The following is a 17932-nucleotide window of genomic DNA, read 5'->3' as shown; positions in this document are numbered from 1 at the left end:
TGCCCAAATGTGCCTAATTTGTTTATTAATAACTTTTCATGTTCAAAATTGTGCACTCTCCTCAAACAATTGTATGATATTCTTTAACTGTAATTGCTACTGTAAATTGAAAAGTGCAGTTAGATTAACAAGAATTTAAGCTTTCTGCCAATATCAAAAAATCATACAATGATGGAAAGACCCGTGTGTTGTCCTTGTTAATGCAGATAGAGAAGAGCTTTTCAATTTTGTCCCGCACATTTTGCGGAGAGTTGCGGAGAGTCCCTGTAATCCTAGATTCAGATCATTCAGGCGAGAAAAAACATCACCCAGATAGGCCAGTCGTGTGAGAAACTCATCATCATGCAAGCGGTCAGAAAAATGAAAATTATGGTCAGTAAAGAAAACTTTAAATTCATCTCTCAATTCACAAAAACGTGTCAATACTTTGCTCCTTGATCACCAGCGCACTTCTGTATGTTGTAAAAGCGTTACATGGTCGCTGCCCATATCATTGAATAGTGCAGAAAATATATGGTAGTTCAGGGGCCTTGCTTTAACAAAGTTAACCATTTTCACTGTAGTGTCCAAAACGTCTTTCAAGCTGTCAGGCATTCCCTTGGCAGCAAGATCCTCTCGGTGGATGCTGCAGTGTACCCAAATGCAGTTGCGGAACTAGAGTTTTATACATGGGGTGGCCAAGGCTACTTCAGTGGTCCATTGACCATGACAGAAAATGTGTGTGTAACCCTAACCTGGCATCTAATGAGCATGAATGAATCCTATGATTGCTGATTAGAGGTAAAAGTGACAATTCCCTTAACCCGGAGTTCTTCAATGTGGCAGATGGTGTGGTCCAAAAGAGTTACTTCATTAGAATTATTTAACATACTATGAATAGTCAGTGTCTCTACCTCGGAACTGCAGCTCAATACCTTTCACACACACACACACACACACACACAAACTGTACTCACATACTGGAGAGACTTAGGCCACTCTGTTTTCATGAATATATAATCTGGGTCTGTAAGTGTGGAACATCCTAAATGTTTTCAGAAAACAAAGCTCAAGCACCAAGGACATAAGATAGCATTTGCATAGTTTATTTACAAAATAGTACATTTACAAAAAAACACTGCAATTTGACATACCGGGTATCAAGCAGAAATGGACTTGAAAAATAAAAATAATTTTGGTGCCCGTCAATATTACAAATTTACAGTATCATATTTATGCTCATATATATTATGTTAACTAATAGCAAAGAAAAGTTTTGGAATTGGCCTAATCAAGACCAAATTAAATATGTGTGACATGATACATGATATCATTCTAGAATGTCAGTGTACTAGCTAGTACACAGTGCAGGTTTTAATCATGACCAGAGGGACCGCCTAAGTGCCAAATTATCCTCGGTAGATTTAAAACAGCATAATTCTGCAGTTCTGGTGAGAACTGACAAAATGTTTCACAAACTCATCCATGTTGAGGGAGCGTGCCCTCCTTGACTCAACACTGAGAATTCCGAGGTGACTTAACCTGTCATCAACCATTGTTGTCCTAAGGTGGGTTTTAATCAGTTTTAAATCTGAGAAGCTTCTCCCGCAAGAAGCACTGCTGACTGGTGTAAACAACAGAAATCTTACAAAGTCGAAATAGGTTATGGAAGACCTCTTTATAAGGTTCTAGATACACAACAAAGTCAAGGAGAGTAGACGGTGTGTCCCTTCCACTTTTCTCTCTCCTATCAAGAAGCCGCTTGGTTTGATGAACCTCATGTTTGAGGTCCTCTAAATCTTACTAAAAGGTCTGAGCAAAGGCTCCTAATTCCAGAATGTGGTCCTCTTGGGGTTGAAAGACTGGACCCCTTGCATTATCTCGCAATTCTTCTTTGAATAACGCCATTGCAGCTCAGCTGTGAGACTGTCGAGCACCTGATAAAAGATAGCTCTTTGGAAACTCTCAACATCACTTTGGTCACTATTGCTCTGTCCTACAGTGCTCATCATCAATGAGTTGTGAAATCTTAAGCTTGTTTTAGGCTGTCTTTTACATGCTGTTTGTACACTTATTTTGCAGTGATCTGCAATAAAATGCAAATCTTTCACTGTTTTTAATCCTTGGAGACACACCAGAATGCTTTCCGCTCATGACGGATGCACCGTCATAGACTTGCCCCACAATATTATTTGTAACCCAGACCATGTTTTTCAAGGCAATCAATTATCATTTTTGTGAGACCTGCTGCATCTAAGCTTTCAGCTGACTGAAGGTGTAAAAAGTTTTCATGGATGGCCCTTGTTGTAATAGTACCTCACAATTAAAGACATTTGTTATTTTTTCTTTAAATCACAAAAAATACACTAAAAACTTCCATCTCTTTTACTTCTCTTATTATTTCACGTTGCACCATCTCAGCTAAGCCCTCAAAAACTTTGTTCTAGTGGCTTGTGTACTTAGCATTGCCAGAAGCATTCATCTTTTTCTCTTTGAGAGGGTCATGATTAGCTATGTCTTCTTACCCTGGTTGTGATTACCCTTGTTGTGAGAGTCATCAGACTCTCGATGACCTCTACGCATTATTTTGAGTGGCAGTTAATATGAAAGGTATAATTCAGGGATCCACAAGATTAGATACTAACAGCTGCTGACTAAAATGTGTAGTTTAAAGTATAGGCCTGGCCTACATTTGGGTCCTTTTGGAACAGCATATCTGCTGTTTGATGCAGTTGGGAGGGGCTAGATGATATCTCCTGGGAGGTCTCTGTGTCATCCCATGATACATCTATTACATTAAAATAACAGAAGAACCATTAGTGTATAATCACAATAAAAATGTGATGAATGAAAACTAGTTTGAAAATTCAAACATTTATTTAATCGAAAATTGATATTTCTGGACTGCACCATGCTACCTTGTTGACAAAATGGCCGAGCGCCACAGATTTCAGAATTGCGCTCCTCCCTCCCCGCTTTCTTCCGATGACGTGACGGGTCTTTTCCCGGTGACCAACGGCTAAGCATAATCGAATCCACCCACTGGTTATACCCATGCGCTTCACGCTGGGCTGTGGATGGAACCGGGCTTGACATAACGGACTAGAGAACAGAGAAAACAAAACAACATATTGAACCGCTAAACAACCACCAAAAGGTAGGATATTTCTTTAACTTTTCTTAAAATAAGTCACACGTGTAACTTATTTTTACTCATTAGGGCAATTACTAGTTTACTATGAAGAAGGGCGACGTCATTACATCGGAGCTGTCTTCTAAAGACAACCTACAATGCTGCTTAGTACTGTAAAATAATTGTATTTTCCTGTAAATGTACAGCATTATACTGGCACCACAGTCACCAGCTTAATACTGTAATTAAATGTTCTGGATTTGGCTCTGATCTGGTTTTGAAACCATGTAACATCATGTAGTAGTTGTATGGCTGTAGCAAGCAGTGTTGTAACAGTGTTTTGACATCTTCCTGTTCCCGTGAGGATTTCATGTGTGTTAGGCTACTTTTATATTTGTTTTAGACCGACCAATTATTCCGTTTCTTCTGAAGGCAAGCGGGTGTTAAGCACATTTCGAATTAATTTACTTAATAGCTTAGCGTCTAGTAGCCTCTCTGTCCTCTCAGATACTCAACAAAAAAGACTACTATGGTCGGACTTGTCGCTTGTTTATTCAAAAGCCACAACTAAATCCAAATGTGGTAACTGTCAATTGTGTGAAAGACATGTGCGGCGAGATGAGAGGACTCTGCTTGTCCAGCTGTTCACTGTGTCACCTCGATGAGAGCATGCCTTTGACAGCTGGCCAGCCCATCAGTTGTTTTTTGGGGGAAACTTTCCTTACCTTCAGAATGTAGTTTTTCCTGTTTATGTCTGTTTATAGCTGACACTGTAAAAGCTTTCCCTGTACATTTACAGCCTTATACTGGCACCACACCAAGGATGCTGTAATATGATTTACAGTGAGGAAAATAGTACTGTAAACTATATTACAGCATCTCTGCTGTAAAGCAAAATTACAGTATTAAGCTGGTGACTGTGGTGCCAGTATAATACTGTACATTTATAGGGAAAGAAACTACAGTAAAATACAATTATTTTACAGTACTAAGCAGCATTGTAGGTTGTCTTTAGAAGACAGCTCCCTGAAATGTAATATTATAAGAAAAACAATATGTTTAGAAATATTTATACAGTACCAGTCAAAAGTTTGGACACACCTACTCATTCCAAGGTTTTTCTTTATTTTTACTATTTTCTACATTGTAGAATAATAGTGAAGACATCAAAACTATGAAATAACACACATGGAATCATGTATTAACCAAAAAAGTGTTTAACAAATCAAAATATATTTGATATTTTGGATTCTTCAAAGAAGCCACCCTTTGCCTTGATGACAGCTTTGCACACTCTTGACATTCTCTCAACCAGCTTCATGAGGTAGTCACCTGGAATGCATTTCAATTAACAGGTGTGCCTTGTTAAAAGTTAATTTTGCTGCATCAGATGACCTGGCCTCCACAATCAACCGACCTCAACCCAATTGAGATGATTTGGGATGAGTTGGACAGCAGAGTGAAGAAAAAGCAGCCAACAAGGGCTCAGCATATGTGGGAACTCAAGAATGTTGGAAAACCATTCCTCATGAAGCTAGTTCAGAGAATACCAAGAATGTGCAAAGCTGTCGTCAAAGCAAAGGGTGGCTACGTTGAAGAATCTAAAATATCAATTATATTTTGATTTGTTTATCACTTTTGGTTACTACATGATTCCATATGTGTTATTTCATAGTTTTGATGTCTTCACTATTCACGTAGTTAGCTTCCTAGTAGCTGAGTTAAGAAAACCTACTGTAGGTATATGGTAGTACAGTGCATTCGGAAAGTATTCAGACCCCTTGACTTTTTCATCATTTTGTTACATAACAGCCTTGGATCTAAAAATGTATTTGTTTTTTATTTATTTAATCCATCTAAACACAATAGCCCATAAGTTGACAGTGCATGTCAGAGACAAAACCAAGGCATGAGGTCGATGGAATTGTCCGTAGAGCTCCGAGACAGGATTGTGTCGAGGCACAGATCTGGGGAAGGGTAACAAAACAATTCTGCAGCATTGAAGGTCTCGAAAATCACAGTGGCCTCCGTCATTCTTCTAAGTATTCAAAGAGATTCTTCAAAGTAGCTACCCTTTTCCTTGATGGCATCTTTGCACACTCTTCACATTCTCTCAACCAGCTTCACCTGGAATGCTTATCCAAAAGTCTTGAATGAGTTCCCACATATGCTAAGCACTTGTTGGCTGCTTTTCCTTCACTCTGCCGTGAATCATCCCAACATCTCAATTTGGTTTAGGTCGGGGGATTGTGGAGGCCAGGTCATCTGACGCAGCACTCTACTTCTTGGTAAAATGGCCCTTACAAAGCCTGGAGGTTTGTTGGGTCATTGTCCTGTTGAAAAACAAATTATATTCTCACTAAGCCCAAACCAGATGGGATGGCGTATCGCTGCAGAATGCTGTGGTAGTCATGCTGGTTAAGTGTGCCTTGAATTCTAAATTAATCACAGACAGTGTTACAAGCTAAGCACCCCCACACCGTAACACCTCCTCCTCCATTCTTTACGGTGGGAAATATACATGCAGAGTTCATCCGTTCACCCGCACCGCATCTCACAAAGACAGTGGTTGGAACCAAAAATCTCAAATGTGGACTCATCAGACCAAAGGATACATTTCTACCGGTCTAATGTTCATTGCTCGTGTTTCTTGGCCCAAGCAAGTCTCTTCTTATTATTAGTGTCTTTAGTGGTGGTTTCTTTGCAGCAATTTGACCATGAAGGCCAGATTCACACAGTCTCCTCTGAACAGTTGATGTTGAGATGTGTCTGTTATTTGAACTCCATGAAGCATTTATTTGGGCTTCAATTTCTGAGGCTGGTAACTCTAATGAACTTTTTCTCCCAATTTCATGGTATCCAATTGGTAGTTACCAGAGGTTGACCGATTAATCGGAATGGCCGATTAATTAGGGCCGATTTCAAGTTTTCATAACAATCGGAAATCTTTATTTTTGGACACCGATTTACTTTTTTACACCTTTATTTAACTAGGCAAGTCAGTTAAGAACACATTCTTATTTTCAATGATGGCCGAGGAACGGTGGGTTAACTGCCTTGTTCAGGGGCAGAACGACAGATTTTTACCTTGTCAACTCGGGGATTCAATCTTGCAACCTTACGGTTAACTAGTCCAACGCTCTAACCACCTGCCTTACATTGCCCTCCACGAGGAGCCTGCCTGTTGCGCGAATGCAGTAAGAAGCCAAGGTAAGTTGCTAGCTAGCATTAAACTTATCTTATAAAAAACAATCAATCAATCAATCAATCATAATCACTAGTTAACTACACATGGTTGATGATATTACTAGTTTATCTAGCGTGTTCTGCGTTGCATATAATCGATGCGGTGTGCATTTGCGAAAAAGGACTGTCGTTGCTCTAAAGTGTACCTAACCATAAACATCATTGCCTTTCTTAAAATCAATACACAAGTATTTATTTTTAAACCTGCTAACATTAAGTTATTTTAACTAGGGAAATTGTGTCACTTCTCTGTCAGGGTATATGCAGCAGTTTGGGCCGCCTGGCTCGTTGCGAACTGTGTGAAGACTATTTCTTCCTAACAAAGACAGTCAACTTCGTCAAACGGGGGATGATTTAACAAAAGCGCATTTGCGAAAAAAGCACAATGTTTGCACGACTGTACCTAACCATAAACATCAATGCCTTTCTTAAATTCAATACACAGAAGTATATATTTTTAAACCTGCATATTTAGCTAAAAGCAATCCAGGTTAGCAGGCAATATTAACCAGGTGAAATTGTGTCACTTCTCTTCAGTTCATTGCGCTCAGAGTCAGGGTATATCCAACAGTTTGGGCCGCCTGGCTCGTCGCAAACTAATTTGCCAGAATTTTACGTAATTATGACATAACATTGAAGGTTGTGCAATGTAACAGGAATATTTAGACTTATGGAGTCCACCCGTTAGATAAAATATGGAACCGTTCTGTATTTCACTGAAAGAATAAACGTTTTGTTTTCGAGATGATAGTTTCCGGATTCGACCATATTAATGGCCTAAGGCTCGTATTTCTGTGTGTTATTATGTTATAATTAAGTCTATGATTTGGTAGAGCAGTCTGACTGAGCGATGGTAGGCAGCAGCAGGCTCGTAAGCATTCATTCAAACAGCACTTTCGTGCGTTTTGCCAGCAGCTCTTCGCAATGCATTGCGTTGTTTATTACTTCAAGCCTATCAACTCCCGAGATTAGGCTGGTGTAACCGATGTGAAATCGCTAGCTAGTTAGCGGGCTGCGCGCTAATAGCGTTTCAAACGTCACTCGCTCTGAGACTTGGAGTAGTTGTTCCCCTTGCTCTGCATGGGTAACGCTGCTTCGAGGGTGGCTGTTGTCAATGTGTTCCTGGTTCGAGCCCAGGTAGGAGCGAGGAGAGGGACGGAAGCTATACTGTTACACTGGCAATACTAAAGTACCTATAAGAGCATCCAATAGTCAAAGGTATATGAAATACAAATGGTATAGAGAGGAATAGTCCTATAATTCCTATAATAACTACAACCTAAAACTTCTTACCTGGGAATATTGAAGACTCATGTTAAAGGGAACCACCAGCTTTCATATGTTCTCATGTTCTGAGCAAGGAACTTAAACTTTAGCTTTCTTACATGGCACATATTGCACTTTTACTTTCTTCTCCAACACTTTGTTTTTGCATTATTTAAACCAAATTGAACATGTTTCATTATTTATTTGAGGATAAATGGATTTTATTTATGTATTATATTAAGTTAAAATAAGTGTTCATTCAGTATTGTTGTAATTGTCATTATTACAAATAAAATAAAAAAATCGGTATCGGCTTTTTTTGGTCCTCTAATAATCGGTATCGGCATTGAAAAATCATAATCGGTCGACCTCTAGTAGTTACAGTCTTGTCTCATCGCTGCAACTCCCGTACGGACTCGGGAGAGACGAAGGTCGACCCAACTAAGCCGCACAGCTTCTTGACACAATGCCCACTTAACCCGGAGCAAGCCGCACCAATGTCCCCTAACCCAGACAATGCTGGGTCAATTGTGTGCCACCTCATGGGTCTCCCGGTCGCAGCCGGTGTGACAGAACCTGGTGCCTTAGACCACTGCGCCACTCGGGAGACCACCCAACTCTAATGAACTTATCCTTTGCCTTAGAGGTAACTCTGGGTCTTCCATTCCTGTGGCGGTCCTCATGAGAGCCAGTTTCATCTTAGCGCTTGATGGTTTTTGCGACTGCACTTGAAGAAACTTTCAATGTTTTCCGCATTGACTGACCTTCATGTCTTAAAGTAATGATGGACTGTCATTTCTCTTTGCTTATTTGAGCTGTTCTTGCCACAGTATGAAATTGGTCTTTTACCAAATAGGGATATCTTCTGTATACCACCCCTACCTAGTCACAACACAACTGATTGGCTCAAATGCATTAAGAAGAAAATAAATTCCGCAAATTAACTTTTAAGAAGGCACACCTGTTAATTGAAATGCATTCCAGGTGACTACCCCATGAAGCTGGTTGAGAGAATGCCAAGAGTGTGCAAAGCTGTCATCAAGGCAAAGGGTGGCTACTTTGAAGAATCTCAAATATATTTTGATATGTTTAACACTTTTTTGGTTACAACAATTCAATGTTATTTATTTCATAGTTTTGATGTCTTCACTATTATTCTACAATGTAGAAAATAGTCAAAATAAAGAAAAACCCTTGAATGAGTAGATGTGTCCAAACTTTTGACAGGTACTATATATAAACAGGGCAAACTATTAACACAATAAAGCAACGAATGCGCAAGAATTGGTTGCATTCTGGAGAGCTGAGCACATTCGGTAGAGAGAAGTGCCAACATCTTCGCCACACACCCCTCCCCTTCTTCTCGTCTCAATGTGTCTTGAGTGTGATTAGACATTTTATCTTCACACATATTTTTAGATGCATTGCTTTTCACTGCCTGCCGCATCTCAATAATAAGCTAGGCCTATTGCCACGTGCTCAGACCAAATTGCGGGCTTCCCAGCTTGGCATATTAGCCTCCACGCTTGTGATTTCAAACAATCCACAGATACAAGAAGCACATGATCATCTGTGGCTAAGTCATGCTCTCTGGTGAAGTATTTTGAATGATTCTGAAAAGTGTTTGTTGTTCGCTTGGCCTTCGTCAGAGCTTTAAAACGAAATACTTAAACCATCTTTTGATTACTGAATGTGTCTGCACCGGGGTCTCGGGATGTGGCTGCGTTATTTATATCATGTTAATCAGGCCTTTTGATTACTGAATGTGTCTGCACCGGGGTCTCGGGATGTGGCTGCGTTATTTATATCATGTTAATCAGGCCTTTTGATTACTGAATGTGTCTGCACCGGGGTCTCGGGATGTGGCTGCGTTATTTATATCATGTTAATCAGGCCTTTTGATTACTGAATGTGTCTGCACCGGGGTCTCGGGATGTGGCTGCGTTATTTATATCATGTTAATCAGGCCTTTTGATTACTGAATGTGTCTGCACCGGGGTCTCGGGATGTGGCTGCGTTATTTATATCATGTTAATCAGGCCTTTTGATTACTGAATGTGTCTGCACCGGGGTCTCGGGATGTGGCTGCGTTATTTATATCATGTTAATCAGGCCTTTTGATTACTGAATGTGTCTGCACCGGGGTCTCAGGATGTGGCTGCGTTATTTATATCATGTTAATCAGGCCTTTTGATTTGAACATGGATAGTTTTAGTTTTGTAGGCTAGGCTACCTATTTCCTTATTTCATTTATGGATCAAGCCTTAGCAGTCACACCGATCTTGTTCCCAATGATCCGTGCTTTAGTTTAATATGTTGCTGTCCTGAATTTCTGAATTTGTACCCAACAGCGGTTCTGAATTTGCGATGTACCCCACTGTCCATGTCATCAGTCCTGTTTAAGTAGGATAGATGGGCTATATGGGCTACGGTATATGTTGAATGTGATTGTCTGCCTATAACCAGCCTGAGTAGGCATGTAACTCCATTCCTATTCTATTAATTTATATTTAGAGAAAGTAATCGAATTGGAAATGAGCTATTATCAGGCCGGTTAATGCGATACAAGTCTGTTGTTGAATTTGGTAAACTCCACCGCAGTCGACCCCGCCCCACCTACTCAGCTACCCACCTACTCAGCCAGTCAGGAGTTCACCATTCATTTCCCCCATAGGCTTTGGTCAACGAGCCATGTCAGAGTTGGCCTAAATTAGTGTCTACAAAAAGAGGCCATTACTATTGCTCTCTATATGCGGTAGCAGTTAGCCTGGGGATAAGGCTATCTCCCATGTGATACAGATGTCAATAGTGACAAATTGTCACTTCATTGCTTAATTGTTTTAAGTTTTAGGCTATTTGATTAGCAGTAATCATACAATAGTGATAGGCTACAGATCAGTAAGAAACAATATGTCTTGAATTGGGCACACCAGTGGGGCTGATCATGATGTGTCTGGACTACTAATCTGTAATTTCACGTTAGTGAAACTATTTGCAGTGAGGTGCAAAACAGAGAAATATTCCAGGTGAGGAACATCAAATGTTCATTTGAGTTGAAAACCCTACTTGGTGAGAAGACTCCTGACTACACCCACACTCCGCTGTCTGTCAACCCACCACAGTCACAGAAATGTGAACGTTTCTACCCAGACGATGTGTAGGTAACTGACATGCATGTATAGGGGTTGAGTAGGTATTCGGTACGTGCTGAAACTGTCCCAAAATATTTTCTACTAAAAGAGATGTGTTCAATTTCCACTTGATTCTCTTCCGTCTAAGATGGTGTAACTTCATTCCATTATCTTTCCCCATAATATTACCCTCGAGACTCTAAAGGAGTGGTGAGAGTCAGTTAGAAAGTCAACTCTGACCAGTGGGAAAAATCTTTGAGTCAGGGAACAACAGGCAATAGCGATGGGTGTGGCAGAGTAGTGGGTGGCAGCTGTGCCTGACCGGGCTCTCTTTCTGCACCAATGAGAAACAGACAAGGCTTAGGTTTTGTTTTTACTGACAGTTGAGAGGTAGAACAAGAAGAGAGCTCAGTGTGAATAAGCCTCTGCCTGTGTGAGTGCGTGAAAGTGACAGGCTGAAAAAGAGTGAGAAAGAGGTGAGGCAAACTTAACTACAGAATGTGAGTAAAGGTTTAAAATAGATTAGAAGCAATTATGTGCCTCAGACTTTCTCTCTCTCTCTCTCTCTCTCTCTCTCATTGTTTTGTTTGTTGTGGGAGAGCATGAGTGGGAAAGCGGGACAGAGAAAAAAATAGAGTGATTGTGATGTGAGGAAACGGGAAAGATAGAGAGGCTGTGGAACTATGAAAGAAGAGTCAAACAGAGAGCCTGAGAGTCTTTTGCATGTTCTTGGCTGTGTTCCCTCCCATTATGCGCTGTCTACACTGTGTCACACACACACACACACACACACACACACACACACACACACACACACACACACACACACACACACACACACACACACACACACACACACACACACACACACACACACACACACACATACCAGCTACAACTTTACCTTAGTCTCTGCTCATGATTAGTAGCTGTCTCTTCAGTACAGATCAGTGGAGGCTGCTGTGGGGCGGACAGCTCATAATAATGGCTGGAACGGATTATATGGAACGGCCTTGTTTGATGTATTTGATACCATTCCACTCCAGTCATTACCACAAGCCCGTTCTCCCCAATTAAGGTGCCACCAACCTTCTGTGGTACAAAGTCCATGCAAAACATTCAGAGAGTTTTACATTTGCAGAATAGAACTCAGATAGCACATTTAGTTTCTTGAAACATTTGGTTCTGGGAACGAAGCCATATATATTTTTTTTAATTTTAGAACAGAAGTGAAATTTTTGCCTTTCTGGGAACGTTCATTTTTAGGTTGCAGGGAGGTTATGAGAACATTTTACTATGGTTCCTTGAAGTTTTTCCGTGGGAGGTTTTATAAACGTTCTGAAAACAGAAATGATAGGTTATTTGAAGGTAATTAAATACCGTTCTGAGAATGTTTTAATAAGACTTGTAATAACACTGGTAGCTTAGTTTGGTTAACTGTTTTGAACTCCAAGCACAGATAGGGCACAAAGAAATGAATTTGCTTAGGCATTAATTATATAAAGACACAAAAATGTTTTTTATTCTGGCAGAGATTCAAACCTGTAATGTTCTCTATCCATGGAATTAGTCCACTGTGCCACCAGGATGGAACTAGCATGGCATGTTTTTTTTTTACTAACACAAAGCTATTTAATTAGTCAATTCAAACCCCATTTCAATGTAAACAAGCACTCATTAAGATCAGGTGTGGCTAGTTAGTGGGCGCAGACAACACACCTGAACACACTTAACAGGATCGAGAAGAACATTGTTTCTGAACATTCTCTGAATGTTTTGAGAACATGACTTTAAATAGAACCACGATGAAACCTGTAGGGAAAAAATTATGCTGAAGTTCTGAAATTCTCAAAGAAGAACATTGTTTTTGAACGTTCTGAGAACATGACTTAGAACCATGAGGAAACAAGTACAAAACGTTATCATGAAGTAGTGAAATTCGTACAGAAAAACGTCGTTTTTTTAATGTTCTCTGAACAATTGGAGAACATTACTTTAGATAGAACCATGAGGAAACCTGTAGGAAACGTTATGCTGAAGTACTAAAATTCACACTGAAGAGCGTTGTTTCTTAACGTTCTCTGAACGTTCTGAGAACATGACTTTAAATAGAACCATGAGGAAACCTGTGAAAGTGTTATAACAAAGTATTGAAATTGCCACAGAAGAACGTTGTTTCTAAACAGTTTCTGAACAATTTGAGAACATTACTTGAAATAGAACCTTAAGGAAACCTGTAGGAAACGTTATGTTGAAGTACTGTAATTCCCACCTAAGAAACCTATGGTTCTCAGAATGTTATATGCTAGCTGGGACTCCCCAAGTCAAGCACTTATGACTCAACTTTGTTCACAATGAGTAACTATGTTATTCACCTGAGAACTGAACTGAAGTCAGTTTGACTATTATTGTGAGTAATCCCAGTGCAATCCTCTGCTAGCTAGCGTGCATGGCGGGTTGACAATTTATAGGAGTCGGGGGGGGGGGGGGGGGGGGGGCAAAGTGCTATTTGCTAACTCTCTCATGCTATCTGTATCTTGTTTCTTTTGTCTGTGCTGCACAGAGCTGTACAGGCTGTATTTGAATTAAGTATACATTCTTACATGAGTTAAACAGATATTTATGTGTTTTGAATTTCACTAATTTCCTTCTCTCTCTCGCTTCCTTCTCCAGGGGCTTTTGGTGGGACAACAAGGTACAGCCAACTCGCTGAGTCTCACCTCATTCTATTGGCTTCTAAGCCCTGTCTGCTAAAGGTACAGCCAGCCAATCAGTGAATTGTTGCCGTGACTCTGAGATCTGCCTGGTGCTGTGAAGAAGATGTTTTCCTTCTGAGCCCATCCTCCAGTCCCCACTCTACCACTTTTTACATGACTAGGACTGTCACTGCTCTCCATTAAGCCGCCTGCCTGTCACAGCCTATTATCACCACCTCATCTACAATTCTAGCCTCATATTTGTCTGTTGCTGTTCTATGTCTGATTCCTAATTGAACGTCAGCCTTTAACCTCCTCCCTGACTGGCTCCCTGGATTAGCTTTGACCTTTGACCTCGGCCACAGCCAAATACGACTACGGCCAGGTGAGAATGGAGCAGGTGTATGCTTCGGGGATGGCCGCCAAGTTGCGCAGCCAGTGGGACCGGGACGAGGGTCTGGGCCAGAACCACAACGCAGTCAAGTTCCAGGGCCAGGACTATGAGTCGCTGAGGGCCCGGTGCCTCCAGAGCCGCAGCCTGTTTGAGGACAGCCTGTTCCCATGCGCCTCCTCTTCTCTGGGGTTCAATGAGTTGGGACCACGCTCCTCCAAGACCCAAGGAGTACGCTGGATGAGACCTACGGTGAGATGATACTGCGGCTGGGACTGCATCTGAGCCTTACTGAGATGATTCTTAGACCCGATCCTTAAAGGCCCCCTATAAGTATTATATAATTATATATTGTCTTTGGCAATAGTTTGTGTGTGTGTGTCTTATCCCGTGTGTGTGTGTGTCCTAGCTGGCGTGCATGTCTATCCTAATGCTCTTCACACTCCGTCTCTCCTCATTCCCTTTCATAATGCATCTCCTCCAGCACCTCGCCCCTCAGAACTGCAATATCGACATCCCCGGAGAGAACACACACCATGCTGCTTCGCTCCTCAGCTCAAAATGCGGGAAGAGCTTTTTATAGCTTAGCTAGCTAGCTCTCACGCTGCTCGTGTCTTGAGTTATCTGTGGATGAGGGGCGGTTGGGAGGCAGAGAGAGGAGATGCAGTACTCGGTAGTTTAGCAGGAATGTCTCAGCCAGTTTTTTATGTATTCTATGAGGCACTTGTGTGACTGACGGGGACGCCGTTCGCCATGACAACAAGGACGACAGGCTTTACCAGTGCTGCAGTGCAGTGTCAACACTGTGGTGAAAGGAAAAGAGAAATGTCAGCCTACCTGTGTGTGTGTGTGTGTGTGTGTGTGTGTGTGTGTGTGTGTGTGCGTGTTTGTGAGCAACAACAACACCAATCTGGCATATCTTACCTCTCTCTTTCTTCCTCTCTCCCCCTTTCTCTCGCTATCTCTCTTTTTCTTTCTTTCTCCCCCTCTCTCTTTCTGTCTACAGGAGATCTGTACCCGTCCCCAGTTCATAGTGGATGGAGCCACTCGCACGGATATCTGCCAGGGAGCTTTAGGTGAGTCCAGGTCTCAGAAGGAGGGTTGGTGGAGAGCCTGAGAGCCCGATGGAACAACCACTAAGTCAGGAGAGCGAGAGAGAGCGCGTGCGCAGAGATTTGATTTGATTGCAATCTTGGTACTCTTGTGTATTCCTCTACAAACACTGTGTGCGATGCATAATTTACACTCTGCTCTGCTATCTCACATCTATAAACAAAGTAACAACCTCCCTCTGGCTGAGATGCACTGGTACTATACCGCCACTACAGTAAACATAGGGCAGGTATACACGTTGCCTGGTACTGTATCGCATACTAACTCTGAGCCAAATGGTTGATTTGAAAGTCTTCTCATAACTTGGTACTGAATCAAATGCTGGGAGAGAGCTGCCTACCCCTCTCTTAAATATGCGGCATGCCGAGCACAGAAAGAGGAAGTAGCGTGCTCAACTCTAAAGTGTGTAGTAGCAAAGAGTATTTGGGTGCCGGGGTTTAAAAGGCATACATAAAACCTGCCCTCGCTGGAGTAGTCTTTAAGTTTGAATGTATTTTTAGCAGTAGCATACAGCCTTCGTCTGCGTTTGGATAACAATAGGCGTTCACCCCTATTTATAGATCATGTCACATTAGAAGGAAGCAGTACTACTATCTTTTTTTCAGCACGCCGAACCCAACTGTGGCGTCTTCTGTGGGCTTTTCAGCCTATGCCTCTACCCTGCATGGGCATTGTATTGTATGACCTCTTCTGTTAGAGTTACAGTAGATCAAGCTATTTAATCAGCATACTGTAGGTCCAGACAGTTCAAATTCGAACACACTCCTTGGAGGTTACATAGGGTCAGCATGAAGTGTGTGTGAACAGATTCTCGGACCTCTCTCTCGTTACGCTTTCCTTATAAGGTGCATTCCAGTATTACAAGGTTTTCACCACTTAAGCCTGAAGTGCTCCGTTCCCACAGCAGTGAGAAACAGACAGCAGTATCTGTCTAACCAGAGTGGAGAGTTTAGTCAGTTAGCTTCACCTAGCCTTGAGGCTCAGAATGATTCAAAGGAAGAACAGTTGGGAACTTTTGAAGAGGTGAATGATGAACAGGGCCAGGAGTTTTGTCTTACTGTGTTACGAGATCAGAAAAAACTCTGGGCGTTACTTGTATGCTATGACTAACGGCCAGAGTATTTCCAGGTGGTCAAAACAAACACTACCGACTGATGAATGTTTGGTGACTTCTTTTTAAGGGACTGATACAATGCATTGCTATCATTAACATAGTCTACCTATGACTGATGTATTATGTTGTGTGTGTTCCTGTCTGTGTACGTGTGTGTGTGTGTGTACGTGTGTGTGTTTCAGGTGACTGCTGGTTGCTGGCAGCCATAGCCTCGTTGACTCTGAACGACAACCTCCTCCACAGAGTGGTGCCTCATGGACAGGACTTCGGAGGCCAGTACGCTGGCATCTTCCACTTCCAGGTCACCACACACTCACTTCCTCTTTCTGATTTGACTGTATATCCATCTATACGATAATATATACTAATATACAGTAATACAGATATTCAGCTACTCTTGAAGTGAACTCGAAGTTGTGGCGGGGAGTGAGCTGGCAACCGGAGGCAATCTCAGGTGCCAGCAACTGCCGATGTTCCCTCGTGCAAGGAACTTCACCCCCTAAACTGCTCATTGGATGCAGCACATGCGGCTGCCCTCTGCTCCAGCATCTTCAACCTAATATGTGTTCGTATGTATATCGGGAGGGAGGGGTGGGTGGATGGATGGGGGGGTTGGATAAAAGCAGAAGACAATTTTCCATCTCATGTGGGCTAATAAAAACAAGAAATGTACCTTAATTCACTCCAAGGCACGCTTCCTGCTTCTTGCCAGGCCTTATCACGATGACCTTTGCTTTGTACACAAAACCAGTCCTCTGACACACAGACACACCTATCATTCTCTGTATAGGACCTTAAAGCGACACCACAGTTGCCCTCTAAATGGACGTCTCCATGCATGGGCGACCAGGTGGTGCTTGCGTGTCCGTGTCCGTGTCCAGTGCCCACTGTAGCGGCCCTCACTTTTCACTCAGCTTTCCTCTCACCGAACCCTTTGATGGCAGCCAGCTGCCCACATTAATAGAGTCCGACTCAGTTGGGGGCCAGGGTGCCAGGACAGAGACGGAGAGACACACACAGAGACAGGAGCCAATACGGAGCCTGCTAGCCTAGTGCTGACCACTGCCCAGTCATTCAGAGTAACCATTACTGCTGCTACACTGAGCAGCAGGCAGCCAAGCTAAACACAGCACATCCATCATGAACACATTCATTAATGCAAACACAGTACTATTACATTGTAATAGCGTCCTGTGTGTAGCTGGTGTAGAGAGTCAGGCGCAGGACAGCAGAGATGAGTAATCAACGTACATTACTCAAAATACAAAAAATACAAGGCAAATATTTTCGAGCCCACGGACCGATTTACAAAGAACAATCACTCACAAAAAAACATGGGGAACAGATGGTTAAATAATAAACAGGCAATTGGGTGAGTGAAACCAGGTGTGTAAGACTAAGACAAAACAAATGGAAAATGAAAAGGGGATCGGCGGTGGCTAGAAGGCCGGTGACGTCAACCACCGAACGCTGCCTGAACAAGGAGAGGGACCTTGCAACATGTTTTCATTGTCACATTTATTTCCACAGTCATAGCCTACTTATTTATGTCCTAAACAGTTTCCTTGCTGGCATGAGAGTAAATAACATAGCTATGTGTCTATGAACCTACTGGCATATAAACTCATTCATGCCTTAAATACAGTTGAAGTTGGAAGTTTACATACACTCAGGTTGGAGTCATTAAAACTCGTTTTTCATCCACTCCACAAATTTCTTGTTAACAAACTACAGTTTTGGCAAGTCGGTTAGAACATCTACTTTGTGCATGACACAAGTCATTTTTCCAACAATTGTGTACAGACAGATTATTTCACTTATAATTCACTGTATCACAATTCCAGTGGGTCAGAAGTTTACATA

General features: G+C 41.9%; 1 protein-coding gene across 3 annotated transcripts in view; it reads left to right on the top strand.

The window, feature by feature from the left end:
- The first annotated feature begins 3005 nt into the window (after positions 1-3005).
- LOC109896910 (calpain-1 catalytic subunit-like) overlaps positions 3006-17932 on the top strand; it is a 30510-nt gene continuing 15583 nt past the window's right edge. The window contains exons 1-4 of one of the 3 annotated variants that reach the window (XM_020491360.2): positions 3006-3136; positions 13429-14094; positions 14849-14918; positions 16252-16370. In XM_020491360.2, the coding sequence (XP_020346949.1) occupies positions 13843-14094; positions 14849-14918; positions 16252-16370 (441 nt within the window). In that variant the 5' untranslated portion in view covers positions 3006-3136; positions 13429-13842. Of the gene's footprint in view, positions 3137-11107; positions 11256-13428; positions 14095-14848; positions 14919-16251; positions 16371-17932 lie in introns of those variants that run through there. The other 2 variants (XM_020491361.2, XM_020491362.2) reach the window with 2 other exon arrangements.

Source organism: Oncorhynchus kisutch, linkage group LG9, assembly GCF_002021735.2.
Source record: "Oncorhynchus kisutch isolate 150728-3 linkage group LG9, Okis_V2, whole genome shotgun sequence".
Classification (NCBI taxonomy): Eukaryota; Metazoa; Chordata; class Actinopteri; order Salmoniformes; family Salmonidae; genus Oncorhynchus; species Oncorhynchus kisutch.
The sequence above is the reverse complement of the archived record's forward strand: the minus strand, read 5'-3'. Positions and strand labels throughout refer to the sequence as shown.